Source organism: Aythya ferina, assembly GCF_964211825.1.
Source record: "Aythya ferina genome assembly, chromosome: 7".
Taxonomy (NCBI): domain Eukaryota; kingdom Metazoa; phylum Chordata; class Aves; order Anseriformes; family Anatidae; genus Aythya; species Aythya ferina.
Genome location: NC_140302.1, coordinates 4341582 through 4359378, shown reverse-complemented (window position 1 = coordinate 4359378; position 17797 = coordinate 4341582). Strand labels below are relative to the sequence as shown.

The following is a 17797-nucleotide window of genomic DNA, read 5'->3' as shown; positions in this document are numbered from 1 at the left end:
AAAAACTTACTGGGAGAATGACTGTGTAAATAGAGCAAAGCCAGACTCAATCCTGTAATCTGGCTGTTCCTCTGTTTATAGACATGTAAGAATTGGGGAAGTGTAGTTTATTTAAGTATTTGTATTTAACAATTTTTCTGTTATTTCTGTTTTTTTTTTTTTTTTTTCTTTTTCTAATTGCAGCTTCCCTATTTAAAAAGATTAAATCATTGTTTAATTAAGGTTAATACTGTTAAAGGAAAAGTATTTTTGTGCAGCTCATTAATTGGCATTTTTGATTGCACTCAGCAACCTTGTTTTATGATAAATTTTTATTCCAGGAATGCACTCCTTGTCATACATTGCTCTGGTATCTGTCATACATTGTTCTGGGAGCCAGTCCTCTGCATGCTGGTTCCCTGAGCTTGCCAAAGGGTTGTGATCAGATAGAGGTACTGTCAGATTATATAATCAAAGAGGCAGCATGTAATTATATGATTGGAGGGAAGAAGAATATGGAGGTGAAAGATAAGGACAAGAAAATATAGAGTACATTTTGTGTGATTATGTTGATTTGCAGTTCGACAGAAAGTTCCTTTATTCTAGAAGTGCTCTCTACATGGTCTAAAAACTAGGAAAAGTAAAGAGGTGCTGATCATGTTTTATAATGGATGTCCTAGGAAGAATTTCTTTTAAAAACCAAACAATTCATTGAAATAAGTTTCTCTTAACCAAAGCTGTATTTTCTTCATTTGAATCATTTGCCATTGCCTATCTCTCTCATCCATTTCTTCCGTGATTGTCTTTGAAATTTCTTCTTTCTTTTTTGACTTGATGTTCTTTTCCTTCCTTACTCAATTGTTCTTTCTGGAAAATTCTCTTTTTCAGAAAGTAACCTTTTCTTTTTATCGTTACTTCAATTTAAGCTTTTATTAACTGAGCTGCCTCTTACTCTTGTGTCTTCCTTTTTATTTTTGTATGGGTGTGATTGGCAGTGTTTAAAACCTCAGTAACAGCTCAGTGGTTTGTGGGATGTTGTCAAGATGGACCGTTGTATGTGGATGAACTTTAAAATTTAGTTTGAGTGGTAGGCTTACAAGTCTTGATAGACTGTGTTCTGAAACCATCTCTTAATGTCCTTCTAGGTCAGCCTGTGCTCAGGCAGCTGCAACGCTGGGCATTTTTACAAGAAATGAAGAAATTTATATTTTGGCCTGAGCTTTTTTTGGATCAAAGAAACACAATAAAACAAATACAGTCTCAGAACAACACAACAAACCCTCTAATATATTAAAAAATAAATATTCTGAAGTGTCTATAAAAAGCTTCAGTGTTAAAAACGGAAATCCCCTTGGCTCAGAGAATACAATTTTCACTTTTTCCCTATAACATTATTGCTTTGTTTTGTAACAACTGTGGAAAGGGAACTTGCAATTTTGAAGGGGGAGTAAACCTAAGTTGAAAATGCAAGAGCAGAGATGAACTAACATTTGCTGAAGGATGATTAAGGTGCTGGGCAGGTAATAAATGAAAACTTATCCATGATTAAAAAGAATCATACCTGTTACAGATAGCACAAGAGTACTCAGGTACTCCAGCCTGATTCACTTAGCAGCTGCTGCTTTGAACACAGATAACTTTAGAGATTCGGATTCTGATTTATTTAGGAGTCTTGTGAAGCTGTGTTAGGAAAAAGATTGTGGAATTGTATGATGCTCCAATTACATTAAGTCTTAGGACAATCATTTGGTTAATGGCATCAATATAGGAGGAAATAAAAGCAAGTAAGCCTGTGTGGAAGTCACTTTAGAGATGACTTGGCTGGATTCCATCTCTTCCTTGCAGTCTGCAGTTGACAGCGGTGATCACAAAGGGTTCTCTTTGTCCAAGGCTTTTATTTTTTTCCAGGTGTTTTGGGGACAGCAGGTTTGAAAGGAAGACTTTTAAATACAGGTCTCTGAGGAGGTTTTCTGGTAAATGCACCAGCACATAAAAAAATGAACGCTCTCAAAATTTGGCTGACGGCTGCTTTGATGTACATTTGGAACATGGTTAGACAAACAGTCTTTTTTGAATTTTGGGCTTCTATCAGAGATGTATCCTTCAATGGAGGAAGCAGTTGTGAAGCAATAGGTAGATCATAAAGAATTTTCATTATCATACCTAATATCTAATAACTGTCATGCTTGTGTTAGACTTACTAATAAAATAATGTAATGGAAAATATTTTCTATCTCATCCTCAGAATGAAATCTGTTTAGTCCTTGAGTAGTAAAATTAGCAAAGTGATAGTAGTTATGTTCAGGTATCAATTGCTTCCACAGTGTTGTGGTTTAACCCCAGCAGGCAGCTAAGTACCACACAGAGTGAGCTGTTCATTCATGTTCCCCAAGTGGGACGGGAGAGAGAATCAGAAAGCTAAAGATGCGAGAACTTGGGGGTTGAGATAGACGGTAGGTAGAGCAAAAGCTGTGTGCGCAAACAACCAAAAACAAGGAGCTGATTCACTACTTCCATCAGCAGGCAGATGTTCAGCCACTCCAGCAAAGCAGGCCTTATGAGGGTTTCTTGTGAGGACAAATGCCATCACTCAGAATGTTTTCCCCTTCCTCCTCCTTTATCCCAGCTTCTGTGGCTGAGGATGATGCCATATAGTATGGGACATCCCTTTGGCCAGTTTGGATTGCCTGTCCTGGCTGCGTCCCCTCCTGGTTTCTGCTGCAACCTCAGCCTCCTTGGTGGCAGGGCAGCACAAGAAGCGGAAAAGTCCTTGGTCTGTGCAAATGCTGCTCTGCAACAACTGAAAACATCAGTGTGTTACCACCAACACTTTCATCAAAGATCTAAAAACACAGCATTGCGTGAGCCTCTACAAAGAAAATTAAGTCTGTCTTAGACAAAACCATGGCACATGGCAAAGTAGCATTGGGCTTATTTTCTTTTGAATTTACATACAAGTAAAAATTATGAAAGAAATGTCTGGATAAGATTAATAGGACTTCACTAATTGGCGGAGAAAATGCTTCGTAACTACCTCTGCTGTGCAGTTGTTGCAAGTCTTGTAAACTACCAATGAGCCACTTGGAGTGTTTATCAGAGGAGTTCTCTCTGTATTTGTGTGTGTACACACTTAATATATGTTGTATGTACATGTATAATTAAGCAAGTCTTGTAAGAACTTTTCCATATATTTATATTCCGTGCATATATACAAGCTAAGGAAAGTTTATGGCTGTTAGAGAGGTATGTCTTGCAGGCTACATATAAACACACAGTTTAGGATCAATTCTATTAATGATGAAAAATAAGCAAGTAAAAAGACATTTATTCTGATGTCATCCATACTGATAAAAGTTTGGCTGCTCACACAAGTGATAGGCTCATTTTAGTTCCATGTATGGTGAGTTTACTTTAGGCGCAGCTAAAGGGATTAACCAGTATTTCTTTGTATGGGCAGCACTGTTATTTATTTTCAAACTTAAGACTCAAAGGATGGTTAGCATTTGGGAATACAGTTGGAAATACAGTTGGGCATGAGCAGGATGAATGGGGTATGGTTCACTTTTTTTTTCTTTTCCTTTTTTTCTCACAATGCTGTAATTTTGATGGCATATTCTGCTACTGGTGTGCAACCTGTGTGGACAGTGGCTCAGAAGAACATGCTTTATTAGCTGCTGTGTAGTTCAGTTCTTTGTGTAAGATCAGCATAAAGTCTTTGCATTCCTCATTGGGGTTTTGTGTTGGTGAACTGAATTTTTTTGTATTAACTGCCATCAGCCAAGAGCTACCTGTCAAATTTTAACTCGCATTCGAGATCACAAGCTGCTTCTCTCAAATAGCATTGGGCTGTTTTCCATGGAAATCATATTTTAGCTTCTGATTTTTCCTGGCAGTGATGCTGAAGATGAAGGGTCTTAAGGCATTTAAAAGGCATCTTTTACTTGATATGTTTTGGGGGCAGCATGTTTTTAAACTTTTCTGTCATTCTTGTTGGAGGTGTCAGTTTATAAACTGGCTCTTTAGACTATCATCACTGAAGCCATGCTAAATGCTCCAGAAATAATGCCATAGTGTTCTTTTTTAAGATATTTGTTATTACCAATATATTCTCTACCATCTGGCTGGTTTATGTGCAATAAATACTTGCATTTACTTTCTTTTGTGGCTGAGTGGAAGAACACCCAAATCCTTTTTAATAATACGACCCAGTATAAATATAATTTATGTTGCTTTTTTCCTTTGGATATGCCATAGCAGCTGATGTTAAGTGGCTGGTTCTAATTCTCTATCCCCAGTTTTTACATGAATGAAATAAGGGTCAAGGCTTTTTTCTTTCAAAGCTGGCTTCATAGAAATGCTTCCCAGAGAAAGGTTTGTCATTTACTTATGAAAGTGCAGATCGATGAAAAGGACGAGCGTGCGTGGATTCACAGGAGATCTAAAGGTGAGTGAGGGCACTGGATCTTCCCCTCATAGAGGTGTGAAGGTAGCACTATTCCATAGACAAGCTCAAACCACAGGATGGACTGAAATTCCCATGCAGCTTTTGCTTTCCTTGTACAATGTTGTTGTCAATTCCCTTACTGTGCAAAGAAGTGGACTGATTTAGGATGACTGGAATGCCATTTAATAAAAGTAAGCAATTTATACATACAAAATGTGTTCACTGAGTTCCAGGACTAGCTCTGTACTTCTTATGACGCCGTCCATGATCTGGCACAGAATAGAAGGATGCCTAGTGAACTGAAAACAAAGCATGTCTTGAGATATCTGTATAACACTTTTCTTTAAAAATCTTCTAGGAGCGTGCCCATATTGCTGGCAGCTCAAGCAATGCCTCAGAGAATAGTTTGTTAGAAACATTCTACTGGTGTGTGGAGGTTGGACTGAGATGGCGAGGAATGTGGAGTGGGATGCTATATAAAAATAACTTCTTTATGGATGTTAAAGAGCATTGTTAAAAAAAAAAAAAAAAAACACACTAATTTAGACAAGTAATCTGTGTTCTGGTTAAAATTTTTTATAATTCTAATGCTGAAAGCTCCTCAGAATTCTAAAGTGTTGAGTTTTGGCCACTGCAGCCTTTGTCTGTAAGGAGAGAAAGCATTTTGAGACTGAAGAGGGAAGTGTGGGAAGATGCAAAATTGATGCCTGCTTGGCTGAAGCCTCCTTAAATAGCAGTAGTAATTTTTATACCATGAGGAAACTTCTATAATAAGTTGTGTCAGGAGTTTACAGCAGGACTAATATGACAATGATATTTCCATTGTGTTTGCTTTGATCTTAGAGAAAGAACATAAAGATGAAGCATATTAAGTGTTCTGTCAAACTTGATAATTTTGCACATTCTCAGTATGCATACTGGGCTTGCCTGCCCCTATCTGAAGCAGGGGAAATCCTATTGTTTATTCTAAGCTATGATATTTTTAAAATTTGAAAACAATATAAATTTACTTGTTATAGAACTTAAACTACTATTGTCTTTTTGTTTCTTTTAAACGTAGGTTACAACACTAGTGAACTGTCCCCAGAATCCTTCCAGTAAGAAAAAGGGACGTTCCAAAAGGGCTCGTGTCTTGTTAGCTTCCGTGGAAGAAGCCACTTGGAATCTGTTGGACAAAGGGGAAAAAATTGCCAAGGAAGCGATTGTCTTTAAAGAGGAACTTCATGCAGCGCTGGCTGATGTCCAAAAAGAGAGTAAGTGTTATGATAAATAACTTTGGCACCATAAGGAATCAGTTCACCGAAGCAAATTTGATATCAAAATGAAGCTGGGATATCTGTGACGAACGTCCTTGTGTGCAGTGTCTGAACTGTAAATACCCCTGGTCACGAGGTAAAACATACAAATTGGACCTTACCATGAAAAAACACTGATATCAATGGCAGTATTGCCAGTTTTAATTTTTTTCTAATGAAGGTAGGATCCCCCTTGTCAATTTTATTCGCTGTTAAGCACAAGTTTAAGTTGATGCATACTTCCGTGCTTTTCTTGAAAAGAATGGTTTTCCTGAATCAGAGATCATGGCCTTTTCAGAAGGAAACTTTTTTTTTTTTTTAATAAAGACATTCCCTCTTGGATGCAGTAGTAAGGATTTCATTAAGGAAGATGCAATAGGATTGTTTGGAGTTACATTTTGAGACTTCAGTAGGAGGTAGGAGAATGATTAATTCTTCAAGCTACTCTGTTTTATCTCCTTATGATTGCGCGGCTTATCTTTGGCCAGTTCTTGCCATGTTCCATTTCCTGATGACCTATCTCACTGTTTCTAGCCAGGCTCCCACATCATTAGTCACATTCTTTCAGGCTCTGTGTTTCTTTGTTGATTTTTGCTTTCTTCATGGATAATCAGACCTAGTTGGGTGAGTAATAAACTCAGATTTGAATAGTTGTAAGTTGGATGACAGACATTTAAAACAGCTTCCTTCAGAAATTGTCCTTGAAAATTGATTCAGGAGAAGGTTTTGAAGGAAAACAGGGACAGAAAAGTAATGCTTTTAGTGTCTGATCATTTGGCAGTGATGTCCTTTAACCAGCACTCCATGAGTTTGAGAAGTGAGTGGTGCCCGTGTTGCCTGGGATCAAATTAAGAGTGGCTGATGAGTCTTCTCTAATAAGCAGCAATGAACAAGCAAAGAATTACGGTCTGCACCAGAAAACTGTCAGGCTATGGTATTGAGTGTGGTAGTAATCAGGATTGGTTTTGTCACCCTATAAAGCGGACTTGAGTCACCTTTTCACTAAGCAGTGTATCATGTATTCTTATGTTACATGACAAGTTGTGCCTGAAGGACTGTGTTGGCCATTTAAATCAGGTCTCTGTATCACCCTGCCCTTACTAAAGCTGCAACTTCAGGACTTTTTTTAGTGACGGTGGTTTTGTTTTTGTTTTGTCTTCCGCCTCCATGTGGAGTTGGAAAAATTTCTAAGTCTCTGCTGTGGTTCAGGCTGGTCACTGCTAGCTATTGGCTTCTTCTGAATTCAGAGATGGTTGCATTTCAGAGTCTGATATATATATGTATAGTGTCTGAGATACCCTAAGGTAAGGTACTTTGAGATAAAAAGCATTATAACTAGCTGTTATCATTGTTATCTGTCACACTGATCAGCTGAGCTTTTTGAAAAATCATTTATGTTGGAATAGTCTTAAAATGTTAGCCCATCGATTCCAGGTCGATAACACAAGACAAGAATAAAATATATAGTTTCATATTGATTTTTATACATAGATAATGTAAAAATATTTCACATTTTCAATTTATTTATTGATTCTCAGCCAAGACCAGAGATGACTACAAAAATAAATAATACATAAAGTAGATTATATACACCTCATACATTTTAAAAGAAAGTTAAATCAATGTTATTACCTATCATTATGCAATGACAAATTGCATTGCTTGCAGCCCCATCTTCCTCCAAAGATTTGCTGAACTGTTTAAGTTAATTTTAAGATGGTGAACAATCATACAATAAATAGCAGTTTGTTGATTTTTGCAGGTATTTTTAGTGCTTCGTAGCTGAGCGTTACTTTAAATTTGTGGTATGTAACATCACATGTAACTTTGCCTGTTGCTGAAGTAGCATTCTGCTGCTGTTAAATGTCTCCTGTTACTTCAAGCTCTTTGAAAGGACCTGGGTCACAAATTCTGATAAACTGTGCATGCAGTCACCTGCCATTCATGCCATTATTTTTCTCTGGGTATATTTTTCCGTGATGACTGGCAGATACTCATATACTTTAAAATCAGATACAATTTTTTGCATGTTGGCTGCAGCTTATTTTTACTACATACTATAATTTTGAAACAATCTATGTAATTTCACTCAGATGTGAACCAAAATATCAGACCTAGAGCTGTGTAGACAAACAACTGGAAAGAATAATAAAATCTTTCATCTTCTGACATTTTTATCTTACTCAGTGAGCTTGTTAAATGGGAGACTGCGACATTAGAATTATACCCTTACAACTTTGGAACATCCATGACCAGTGCAAAAATGCTGCTTTACTACTTTTGGAGCTCCTTAATAGAGTTGCTTTTAGAGGAGTGATAAACTTTTTTTCAAGCTGCTGATAAAAATCCTGTTCATAATAATATTTTGGGGAGTAAAGGGGCAAATTAACGGGATGAAACTGAAGAGCAGAGAAAAGAAATGGAAGATGTATTTAATACATCTGATGTACTAGTGGCTCATCTAATGTCTTTAGAAACTTGGGTGTGGTTATGGCTTCACTGACTATAGTCTTGACTAACAGTGTCAGTATATGAGATTTTGGTCTCAAATTCAGTTGACTTTTGTTAGTGACATCTGAAAGCAAGTTTTGCTATGATGGATGGCAGGCATATTCCCTGAGTAAGTCTAGTTTGTTTCTGTTAACCTCTGGAAAGTTTTACAGAGGAGTGATAGTCTCGAAGGTGATCACCTTAATGCAGAGGTGGGAACATCAGGCAGACAGCAGCAGGGAACAGAGGCATGCCCACACTCCGGAGCACAGTGCAGGACCCAGTAATGGCCGTAAACCAGATGGCAGCGTTGTACCCGTGCATGAAAATGAAGCCGACAGTGGCATGGGACCAAGGCATGGGACTGGACAACCCCCTGGTTCAGCACCCTGGCCAGAAAACATCCCGGACGGAAGGCATCCCGTTTGGGCAGTCGCGGGCAAGGACTGGCTTAGCCTTCTGCCCAACACCGTGGAGCCCATGGAGCTGGACCAGATGTGGAGGAACGGATGGAAGTGGATCCACCTCTGCTGGGACAGGCCTGGGACTACTGCAGCATGTCTTTGTGCTCTGCCATCCGAGAGCACCAACAGCAGTGCAGGAGTGCCCAGCGAGCCCCCTACTTGTTGCTCAGGCTCCATCGCAAGCATTAGCTTGGAGCCACCAAACACCACGGACATCCCGCAGGCTTGCCTGCAAGATATCCCAGCAATAAACAGCTCTTGCCGATTCTCAAGGGTTGTGTGAGTGCTTCTTTTGGGGGGGAATGGGCTAAAGTTGCACCAGGGGAGGTTTAGGTTGGATGTTAGGAAGAACTTCTTTACCGAAAGGGTTGTCAGGCATTGGGATGGGCTGCCCAGGGAAGTGGTGGAGTCACCACCCCTGAAGGTCTTGAAAAGACGTTTAGATGTAGAGCTCAGGGATATGGTTTAGTGGGGGACTTGTTAGTGTTAGGTCAGAGGTTGGACTGGGTGATCTTGGAGGTCTCTTCCAACCTAGGTGATTCGGTGATTCATTAAACAAGTCACAAGGCAGGCCTGTGTAGGCTGTTGATAGTCTGCATCACACAGGAGTCCAGTAGTCTGGTAATTGCCAGGATTTCCTGGTGATCTGGTTTGGTGCAGCTTTGTTACAGAGCACTCATGTCCATATTTTTATTCTAAAATAATGTATTAATACCAACTATAAATATTCAGAAAAAAAATCTTGCCATTGGATTTCATGTTTACTGCATTTCAGACAATTGCCTTCTGACTCAGACTATGTTGTAAATTAATTGTAAAATAACTGACACCTGTAAGTTCAGACATGAACACTTCTGACATTAAACATCAGGCTTTAATCAGTGTCCCAATTCTTATGCTTAATCAATTTTAAGACAAAACAGTGATGCAATTTATACGGAGAAACACTGTCTTAGGAATTTATGTTAAAGTCCAGTGTCATACTTGCATTTACATTAAGGTGCGATTCTATTATATTTTTCAAGCAGTTGTACAGGCGTAACTGAAATGTTTGGTATTTATTGCCATTGCTTACTGACTATATATGGTCAGAGACACAACAGTTGTTGCCTCTGTTGTTTCCATCTATTGCAGTGTCAGTGTTACATGGGTTTAGCTGTTATCGTGTCTCAAGTGTGTTCCTAGATAAGCTTTACATCACACATAGTGGATTGAAAGCATGTTACTTGTTAGACTTGTATTTTGAGCTTTCAGTTACCTTCCAGGAGGAAATGGTGTGTAGTGGGGATGGGACACACCTTTCAAATGTCCATATTTAGTTTCCTTTGACAGCAAAAAGGGAAGCATCACATTGGCAGAGAATAAACTACCATTCACAGATTAAGGAAAAAAAAAAAAAAGAGAAAAAATGGGGAGGGCACTGTAAGGGTATTTACCAAAGAAAGGGGATAACGCTGACTTCTGTTATACTGTATTCTTACCCCTCCCGCCCCCCCCCCCCCCCCCAAAAAAAAAAAAAAAAAGTTAATGGGTTTTGCTTTTTCATCCTACATTAAGAGGTACATGTATGCCTTGCATCTTGGGGACTTTGATTCTTGGAGGCAGAATTTAGAAAAGTGGCTTCAAAATCATCCGTGGTGTACACTTGTTCAGTGTACCCTAGCAGAAAAGCTTCTGCCAGCTCCGTCACTGGGCTCGGATGTCCCCGAGTATGAAAAGGGAAATGAAGAGGTTGGTGTAAGGCATGTGGGGGGTGTGTGTGGTAGCTTTGATTACACATTAGGAAGAGCAGTATGAAATGTGGAAGTAGAACTTCCTAATATACAGCAGTAAAATAGTTGCAATACAACAGAATACAGTGGGGTAAGAGCCTCTGGCAGGAGAAAAATGTCCTGTAATGTCTACTGTAAGACATTGCGACAAGGTGATTTATCATGGTATTGAATATTTAGAATATGCAGGAGGTATCCATCTGCTTGGCTTTGACACTGTCGGTGCTAGTTTCAGCTGCCTGACTGTAGCAGATAAAGATGATATCTGGGGGAGCAGAACAGGTGATCATATGGCCCAGGAATATTTTTTCATCTTTTCTTTTTAGAAGGTGTGAGTTTCATGTTCTGATGTGATGCTGATTCCTAGCCTTCTCTGGTTTCTGCAGGCATAAGCAGAATGCTAGCGTAAATCAAGGTTTGTAAGTTTTCAGTTGTTAGTATAAGCCACTGATTTTTCTCTTGTTTGAGACTAGAACTCCTAATGACAAATGGCTTTTGAAGTACTTAGAGAGGAATCAGTACTGAAAGACCTGCTGCTACAAGATATGCAGACAGCAGCAGTCATACAGGTATTTATTCATCTGAGTTTAATAGCCAGAAGACTGATCCCTGTTTTAGATGTAGCTGGAAGAAGTTCGTATTTTTATGGTCCCCAAACACATGGTAATTACTGTTACATAAACAAAAACATCATTCAATAGTATTCAAAAAACACAGAAAACCACACTTGCTGCGAATCTACCTGTTGGAAAACTGAGCATGGAAGAACATGTTTTGATGCTTAATGTGTTTTCCTATCCCAGGGAATATCAGATTTGAAATCCTCTTCTTTTACTGGCTCCAGTACCTGCTTCCCTTCTTCCTTTAGTTCATGGGCTTCATTTGACAGCTGTGTTTATTGGGGACTGTAAATCCACCAGCCTTAAGGGTGTGCTTCATGGGAGTGGGTGACAGGACTTTCTTGGCAGCAATATCTCCTTGTGGGAGGACACAAGAATGATGTCTGATTCACTGCATTCCATGTGGATTTCACAGTGCTACACACCAAAGGAGAAAGCTAGATGTAAAAATAGAAGGATGTGATGTTTAGGGTTAAATAGAAGAAAGAAAATAAATTCAAAGAAGTAAAACAATAAAGCATTATTTTGATGGTTTTGTCTAAAACAAGGAAGAGCATTTAGCTGTTGCCTGAGCATCATCTGGAGCACTATCTCCGAGGGGTGCTCACCAACTGCAGGAAGTGGCATTACTGCAAGTCTCTGTACAGACAGCCTGCCCTTGACTAGCAGCCCAGCAGATGTGTGTACCTTAGGTGTACCTTAGTCAGCAGTTTGCTGGCAGGCTCACTTATTTGTAAAGGTATTTTCAAGTAATTTTTTTTTTTTTTTTTTTTTTTTTTTTTTTTGGTGCTAGAGAAAGTGCATGGGTGTACTTAAAAAACAAAACAAACGAAACTTGTGGCTGAGCAGTATTTTCACCTTTCCCTGTGCCTGAGCATAGACTTATTTTTTTCATTTTTGGTATGCACATGCACAAATAACATTTGACAGCAGCAGTCAGTAGCTGATCAGCTTATGGTAGTAACACTGTTTACTTTAGGAATCATCTATCTGTGTGTGTTATGCTGTGCCTTGGAGGTATCTGATTTCCATTAATTACGTAGTTAAGATGTATCCTGACTTCAGTCTTCTCAATTTCTTTTCCCTTGAATGTCTGAAATAGCTGAAATCCTATGAATACTTCATCTTTTTGCTTCCCTATTTATGCTACTAAATTAGCACTCTGTCACTTGTGTTTCATTGTTTGTGACAAATATAATTAGGGAAGAAATCTGCTTGATGGGATTTACAATAAAATGGATTAAATTGCATTGAACTGTCATGCTGTCTACAGCATTTTAAGAAATTTCTAACGTCTTGGTGTTGGAGCTGTCATTTCCTGCTGCTTGTATATTCATAGTTCCTCTCTTCCTAGACTGCATCAGAACTGTATTTTGGGATCGTGGTCCCTTCAGCATCTTATACTTGTTCATCTGGTTGTCCCAGCTTATGTCCAGCTTGTTCTAGGGGTTTGTGTTACAGATCCTTCTGATTTTGCTCACTCATTTGTCAGTGGTGAATTAGATCCAACCTGAATAAAGAATAAAGTTCCATGTGACTGACACCACTCAATTTCAACCTTGGCTGGAGTAATTCTGTATCGCAGATGTCCATGTAGTCTAACTCTTGACTCATGCCTGTGTAGTGCAAAAAGAAGAAAATAGTTGAAATGGATGTGAAATGAGTTGTAAGCATGGCCTGAAGCCATGTGCTTTACGAGTCCTGTGGGGCTAAAGCATTGTGCGGTAGTGCTCTCTAGGATACCTTTTCTTACAAATTAATAGTAAAAAAAAAAAGCAGGTAAATTTGCGTGTCTTGAAAATAGGACTACTATTTTAAACATAAAGGATGTTTTAGATGTTTCAGTTCCAACTCTTACCCTTTTCTTCCTGAAACAAAGTAGTAGCTTAGGGACTTCTTCAGCACACAAAGAACATTGAGATACTTACAAATGGGGGAAAAAAAAGAGAAGCAGGAAAACAAATAAACCTGTTGCAGTGCTGAGAACCACATTTCCCAAATTTGAGACCGTTGGCACACTCATGACAACAACATCCAAAATGTGTTTGGGTTTTCTTCTCAATGCATTTGAAGTGTTGTGGCGAGGAGCTGGATCCGTAGAAACAAACCAACTAAGTTGGGAGCTGCCTAAGGCAGTTGACACAAATATGTCTGAGTAGGAGGGTATGTATTAAATATTCACCTGTTTGTGCTGCGTTGTGGCTTCTCGCTTCATTTGGCATGCTGTGCAGTCACTGGAGTATTCAGTAAGAGCTGGATGTCAAGGATGAGAAGGTGGTCTGGTCTCGATTTTTCAAAGCTTAATGAAAGGCGTGGCTATTGGGACAATAGAAGATAGGGTTTGCGGTGTGCATAGAGTTAATTTAAGATCAATGTTTTTCTTGCTACTTACTAGCAATTATTTAATTTTGGACATACATGGAATTGAATTAAATGATCGATTTAATGAAAAAGACAGGAGGGGGAGAATTTGGATGTTTATGTGCTATCCCAAGACCTTTGAATGGTTTGTGTGGGGTTTTATTTTCTTCAAAGACTGAATACTGACAGGAACATGATGTGCATTTAAATCTGGTTTGGGAAACTTCATGTTGTAGAGCTGTATGTTATTATCTACTTGGCATAGTTGCTAGCCTCATTGCTTAGATTTAATATATTTTATGTTGGTGTCAGATGTTTGGGTATATAAGATTTTCGTTCTGTTAACTTTTATTTATAATGAGAAAGGTAGTATTTGACTCTCTTCTGTGACCCGGAATTATTTAACAGTAAGGAGAGCAAAGTATGTAATGGTATAAAAAGCAGGGACTAGAGCAGTTTAACACAGAGCCCCTGGCCTTGTTGTGTACAGTTAAGATTCATGGTGATTTCCAAAGGAGTTATTTCAGAATTAAATGATTCAGAAGAACAGAAAGGCAACATCATTCAGAATGAAGCATATTCTGCTGATCTACAGTAATTGACCTTCACTCCAAGGCATGAAGGCAAGAAAAATATACCAGATTTTTTGTTAATAGTTGTGAGTTGCCAGATAACTTACTGAGTTTTAACTATTTTTTCCAGAGTTTTTCAATATAATCTAAGTAAATTTGTCTTCATTTTGCAGGTCAAGCCTTGAAGGTATCAGCAGAGGCATTTACCAGTGATCCCTGCTATCTTCCTAAGAGGCAGGCTGTTGTCCAAGCAGCACGATCTCTTCTTACAGCTGTCACACGGCTTCTTATTCTGGCAGATATGGTTGATGTGGCATACTTACTGGAACATCTGACTGTGGTGAGTAGAAGTTGACTTAACTAACTGGGTCATCTTTTATTTTCCTGGCACTCTGTACACAAATGTTAGCCCCATTCTTCTTTTCCCTTATAAAACTAACCCATGTTTGTTACCATTACTTAATTAGGCAAAATAACCACAACTCTGTTCACAACTCAACATCAGAATACTTTCCTGTCTACTTAAATGTGAGTTCCTTTAATGTCAACCATAGTGTTCCTTGTGACTTCAACATTACCAGATTGTGCCTCTGACTCCCAAAATGCTACTCAGTTTCTTCTCTGGCTGCTTACTGCACTCTGTCTGGTGTGTGTATTGTCTGGGAAGAGCAAGGAAATATTCTACTTATTCTACTCCTGCTCCTTTTTTTTTTTTTTTTTTCTAGCATCTTCAGTAGTGAGTGATAGACTGCTTAAAAAAATCAAAGTTTGATTGTTTTCATAATGCTTCAAAATGGAGGCTGTTAGTCAGTACCACTGCTTTGAACAGTACCTCATTGCCACAAGAGGATGCAGTGACTTAATTGTAGTTGTTTGAGGATGAGGGATCAAAATTTATCTCCTAATCAGGGTAGGAAGAAGTGTTGCTTCATTCTACAGTATTTCATAATAAAGCAATGTTTCGTGGGTTTCAGTGCTTCATTTGAAACATCCAGCTTGGACGATTGCTAGAGGTGCAGCACAGGCTAAATGAGTACTGTCTTGCAGAAAAGTTTATATTGTTATATACATGTGAAATTCTCCAGCTATAAGACGGTGCCGTGTCTTTGGTACTGCTTGTGGAAAAAAAAAAATTAAATGATATTTTTCATTGGTTGCCATTCCATTTTTATGTATGTGTTTTCATTATGCTAGATGCACCCTTCTAAAATGCTTTGAGTATGTTTTATATAAGAGAACTAAAATTGAGTTGTCTTCTTTCCTGGAGTTTCAGTATTTCTAAACAACCCTATAATTCACTTCTTGATTTTCATTTGAAAATGAGAGCCAACTATAATTGGAAATCAAAAGAATGCAAAGAATCATTCAGAGAAACTCCAACACTGTAAGGATTACAATTAAGTTATCTTTCTCTTCTATACTTTAATTTAGTTCTTTTAATAGGAGTAAGAACTAAATTCCGCACCTAAGTCTTATCATAATAAATTAGTGTGGCATAACACTCCAAAATGCCTGTGTAAAAGGACTCACCCTAGTCCTGGGAAGATGGTACATTTCTGTGCTTATTTGGTCTCTGCTCTGGCTGTTGAACATACCAACAGTGGTATTAGTTGTAATGGTTTCTTTTTATGTTGACATCTAATTAGGAAACGGACTTAGAAGATTTACAAGTAGGTTTAGATTAGATTTAGAAGATTTGGAAGACTTAGAGGTAACTTCAATGTATGCTACCGAACCACCTTCAAATGGTAAGAGCTTTTAAATGCCAACCAACTGAGCCAGATTTAAATAAAACTGAAGTACTTAATGATTCTTAATTTTGCTCTTTTTGGAGTTCTTAACTTCGATAATTGTCAGTCAGAACTCCCTTAGGAATTCCTTTTTTTCTTCAGTATAGGCTTGCTCCAGTAAAAAGACATTACATTCAGTGGCCGTAGCATAGAAAATACTTCGTATTTGCTGTATCAAGTCTGATGTTCTCAGTGTCTACAGGTTCATATGACTTGAATATCAGCTTTCTTTTTTTTGAAAAAAAAGTCATTAGCAGTTTCCCTTTGAATTTCTTAAAAGGTTTTAATGCTTAATGCTCAGACCATTTTATCCTTCTCTTCACAAAGACAAGAATGTTACAGCTGTTATTAATCCTTTGAGAAGAGATGAGAATTTTAATTGCTTTTTTATTTCCATGTCTCTGAGCTCTGTAATTGTCATAAAATCAAGATGTTTAAAGGACTGAGCCAAAATTAACTTAAAAAATGGGAAAAATAAAAAATAATTGAATTATAATAATGAAATGAAAACTCTAACCAGGGATTTTTTTTGTTTGTATATATAAAATGAAAGAAGGTAATCCAGCATTACGAAAGATCTCTGTAGAATATTAATTAAATCTCATTCAATGTGAAATATTTAATAGGGCATTATTTATGTATGTTATTTTTTAAGCCCATTTATCAAAGTGCTGAAAGTTTTTAGTCTTGCTCATTCAGTAAATCTGGTTAATTGCAGCACTGTCATTCAAAACATTTAAAAACTTGCTTACTTTTACTGACAGTACAGTCTGGGTTTTCAAACTTCAATTTCCTCTGTAATCTTAGAACAAGAATAGCAAGGAAACAATGACAATGTGACTAGCTGTTAGATAAAGGCTCTTCTAGTGTTACCTGTCACATCTGCCATTCTAACTGTGCCTAAGAAAAAAGATGAACCTCAGCTACTTCCAGTTGGTAGCTTTTAAAACTATTGTGCTATCTGTGCAGACTCACAGAATGGTTGGGGCTGGCAGGGATCTCTGGGTCTGTCTGGGCCAACCCATGCTCAAGCAGGGCCACCCACAGCAGGTTCATCAGGGCCATGTCGAGGTGGCTTTTGACTATCTCCAACAAGGGAACCTCCACAACCACTCTGGGCAGCCTGTGCCAGTGCTCAGTCACCTCCCCAGCACAGAAGTGCTTCTGGTGTTTAGAAGGAACCTCTTGTGTGCCCATTGCCTATTGTCCTGGCACTGGGCACCACTGAAAAGAACCTGACTGTCCTCGTTGCACCCTTCCTTCAGGTATTACAGACATTGAAGAGATCCCCCCCGGAGCCTTTTCATTTCTTGGCTGAAGTCGCATCTCTCACAGTCTTTCCTTGTTGAAGTCCCGTAGTCATCTTTGTGGCCCTATGTTGGACTCTTTCCAGTGCGTCCATGTCTCACAAACACATTGCTCAGACTTGGGACCATTTTTTAATTTTATGTAATAAAATCTTACTGTTAAGCAGAATGTAATGATGAAAAACCTAATTTTAGTCACAAAAATATCAAAATGCTGCCTTTAAAGTATAAACTTAGTCAGCTTAGTTGGAAGAATTTGATAACCCTGTCAAGAATTTCACTCCAAATGAAAAAATGTCCCACACCATACCATTGTGTACATGAGAATCTTTTATGAAATTTCACTAATAAAGTAGTAATAATTTTGGTTCTTTATTTAATTCTCTGAAATCTCCACCCAGCAAAGAGGATATAAAATAAAGCATGTCAGAGTCAGCACAAAGCTTCAGTGAACGATTGTATTTGAGCATAGCACGTTTATAGCCATTTGTGGAATTTGCAGCCTAATAAGAGTATGATGGTGCAGTACAAATGCTTATTTTAATTAAACTGGACTGAGAAAATGAAGTGCATCACAGTGATGAGAACAGTCCGTTTCTTTAAACAAGTTTTGCCTGTTTAAATAGTTGTCCACATGGGATTTCCCTTACTTAGGTTGGAGTTGGAAGTCTAATCAAAACTGAGTTGTGCAAAGTGTAGTCAG

At 38.3% G+C, this 17797-nt stretch overlaps 1 protein-coding gene across 8 annotated transcripts in view; it reads left to right on the top strand.

The window, feature by feature from the left end:
* Positions 1–17797, top strand: part of CTNNA3 (catenin alpha 3) — a 468549-nt gene that overhangs the window by 15046 nt on the left and 435706 nt on the right. For all 8 annotated transcript variants that reach the window (XM_084526473.1, XM_084526472.1, XM_084526474.1 and 5 more), the window contains 2 exons: positions 5484–5676; positions 14171–14337. In XM_084526473.1, the coding sequence (XP_084382599.1) occupies positions 5484–5676; positions 14171–14337 (360 nt within the window). The remainder of the gene's footprint in view (positions 1–5483; positions 5677–14170; positions 14338–17797) is intronic.